Source organism: Engystomops pustulosus, chromosome 4, assembly GCF_040894005.1.
Source record: "Engystomops pustulosus chromosome 4, aEngPut4.maternal, whole genome shotgun sequence".
Lineage (NCBI taxonomy): Eukaryota > Metazoa > Chordata > Amphibia > Anura > Leptodactylidae > Engystomops > Engystomops pustulosus.
In genome coordinates this window covers 76,679,067-76,682,067 of record NC_092414.1, presented here as the reverse complement: position 1 = coordinate 76,682,067, position 3,001 = coordinate 76,679,067, and the positions used below count along the sequence as shown (strand labels likewise).

Below are 3,001 nucleotides of genomic sequence, written 5' to 3'. Positions count from 1 at the left end.
AGCAGTGAGTGGTACAGCTGGCAGCCCGCTCCCTCAGTGTCAGTAATTTGGTGTGAGGTGGTGTGTGCCCTGGTGGCAGCAGTGAGTGGTACAGCTGGCAGCCCGCTCCCTCAGTGTCAGTATTTTGGTGTGAGGTGGTGTGTGCCCTGGTGGCAGCAGTGAGTGGTACAGCTGGCAGCCTGCTCCCTCAGTGTCAGTATTTTGGTGTGAGGTGGTGTGTGCCCTGGTGGCAGCAGTGAGTGGTACAGCTGGCAGCCCGCTCCCTCAGTGTCAGTAATTTGGTGTGAGGTGGTGTGTGCCCTGGTGGCAGCAGTGAGTGGTACAGCTGGCAGCCCGCTCCCTCAGTGTCAGTATTTTGGTGTGAGGTGGTGTGTGCCCTGGTGGCAGCAGTGAGTGGTACAGCTGGCAGTCCGCTCCCTTAGTGTCAGTATTGTGGTGTGAGGTGGTGTGTGCCCTGGTGGCAGCAGTGAGTGGTACAGCTGGCAGCCCGCTCCCTCAGTGTCAGTGAGCTGTTTATTCAGGACTCGGAGCGGCACGCGTCAGGCGCACGCACTGGAACAACAGAGCTCCGAGAATGGAGCCCGGGGAGAGGGGCGGGGCCAGGCGCGCACGTCCAGCTTGTGCCCATTCAAAAGGCAGCGGCGTCCGGGCGACCCCAGCACTGAGCGCTGATCCAGGGAACGTGCGGCACGGAGCTGCCCGACAAACACGCGAGTGACACGAGTCTCCCCCGCTGCCCGGACACTCACTGCCAGCCACATGGACGCCACTGCCAAGGCAGAGAGCGGCTCCAGCCAGCCCTTCCTGCAGCCAGCATGCTACTATGCCCAGAGCTTACCGCTCAGTCCGGGAGACGCCGGGCAGCCCAACTCCAAGTCTATGCCAAAGCAGGTGAAGAGGCAGCGCTCATCCTCCCCGGAGCTGATGAGGTGCAAGAGGAGGCTCAACTTCAACGGATTTGGCTACAGCCTCCCTCAGCAGCAGCCAGCCGCAGTGGCACGGAGGAACGAGCGGGAGAGAAACAGGGTGAAGTTGGTGAACTTGGGCTTTGCCACCCTGCGGGAACATGTACCCAACGGCGCTGCCAACAAGAAGATGAGCAAAGTGGAGACGCTGCGTTCGGCGGTGGAGTACATCAGGGCGCTGCAGCAGCTGCTGGATGAACATGACGCTGTCAGCGCTGCCTTCCAGTCCGGGGTGCTGTCACCCACCATCTCACCCAACTATGGGCACGATATGAACTCTATGGCAGGCTCTCCCGTCTCCTCCTACTCCTCCGATGAAGGGTCTTATGATCCCCTGAGTCCAGAGGAACAAGACCTGCTAGACTTCACCACCTGGTTCTGAACAGTGAGGAGCAGGTGAGTTGTCTTCTCCATCATCCCACTCATTGTACTCAGTGCTCAGGGTGTACTATGAAGATACACTACCATCCTGTCCCCTTGGTACCACCACTACCATCATCCCCATCCTTTTACTAACTTCTACAAGTGTCATCCTCATGGAAAACCCCTAGTACTGCTCTTCTGCAAGTGTCATAGTAGACTCACTGTCAGTGACAATAAAGACATTAATGTGTAACACAGGCTTTGATGTTCCGTCTTGTCTGAATGAGTAACTGATCTCCTTCTTTGTATTTCAGGACTGTTGCTCAGATGGCAAGTTCAGCTTTCTGCTCAGAAAGAGAAAGTGAAGCACATGGGAGCTAGCAGCCCCACCAAGAACACTGAAGCACTACATTGCACTCCAGCTTGGGTCTACAGGACTAACAGAGACTCAGACCTGTGGTGGGACATGGGTGGTGGAGCCTACACCATCCTACTCACACAACGAAGAGACTTCCTGGCCAAGGGCATCCCCAAAAATCGAAAACTTGAGCCCTTAAGAGACAGATCAGTCGTATGTTCAAGGATATTCATAGTTCCAGGATCTTGAATTGTGGAGTTTGTTGCATTCAACCTATGCTGATACTCAAAGAAGCTTTCGAGAACCCTCTACCACTATTTTTATACCACTTTCATCTAAAATGCTTCCAATCCTTTTGTGATTTTTTTTAATTATAAAAATCTATTTCTATGTATCCCAGATGTATGGGATGTATTAAGCTATTTTTGTATATAAGAGAGAGATTTATAGAAGTTTTGTACAAATGTTATAAAAATGTGTATATCTTGATACATTATTATGTAATGCTTATTACCTCTGCATATTTAGACTTGTAGTCTATATATTTCAGTGATAGTCACCCTGTGGAACTCCGGCCACTGGTGATCTGCATCCTCAATGTTGCTTAAGCTTCATGGGGTTTGTAGTTCATCATAAGCTGAGGGTGCCAAGGCTGCCCGTCCCTGCTATAATTACCTTGCAACCGCCATTTTGTATGTGGTTTTGTGAAAGGACACTCCTTTAAGGTGGGGTTGGAATTCCTCCAGATGTACTTTAGCACCGATGTGTCTTACTTTATAGAAACTTTTGATAATGTATTAATTGTGTTATTAAACAATGTTCACAGTGAACAAAGTTTATGCAGCTATTGTCCAAACAAGCAAATAGTGGTCCATTGTTTCGATGCTGCCTTTTGGAACCTTACACCACTGCCTTTTCTTACTGTTCTATTACAAACTTACAAAGGTCCTGCATAACAGATGTGTTTTTTTACACAATAGTTTCATAATAAAATATTTTATACAAAAACTAAAAGAGAATTCACCCGCCTTGTTATGTTTTATTCTGTCCTCTTATCCTTTTGTAAAGATTTGGGATTCTGCTTAGGGATGGCTGGCTAGGTTCAGGCTGATGTATCTATTTAAGACAGACACAATTAAGCTGGGGACCAATTGTTTGCCATCCCATACATGAAAAGGCTGCTGTGCAAAAGGATTGATTAATGGGTTTATTGTCCTTAAACCAGCATCCAAGAAAGAATGACTAAATAAAAGAAAAGGTCTGAAGAGAGGGCGCTCTATACCAACCAGTGGAGATTCGGGGCAGGCTCCCCCCT

At 49.5% G+C, this 3,001-nt stretch overlaps 1 protein-coding gene across 1 annotated transcript; it reads left to right on the top strand.

Annotated features, from left to right (window-relative positions):
- The first annotated feature begins 588 nt into the window (after window positions 1-588).
- On the top strand, window positions 589-2,692 carry ASCL1 (achaete-scute family bHLH transcription factor 1). Its single transcript, XM_072150663.1, has 2 exons — window positions 589-1,361; window positions 1,643-2,692. The coding sequence occupies exon 1, from the start codon at window positions 760-762 to the stop codon at window positions 1,345-1,347; it is 588 nt and encodes a 195-aa protein (XP_072006764.1). The 5' UTR covers window positions 589-759; the 3' UTR covers window positions 1,348-1,361; window positions 1,643-2,692.
- Window positions 2,693-3,001: the final 309 nt, after the last annotated feature.

Bases quoted from the DNA above. Each gene is read 5' to 3' on its own strand.
- ASCL1 (XM_072150663.1), top strand. From the start codon at position 760: ATGGACGCCACTGCCAAGGCAGAGAGCGGCTCCAGCCAGCCCTTCCTG.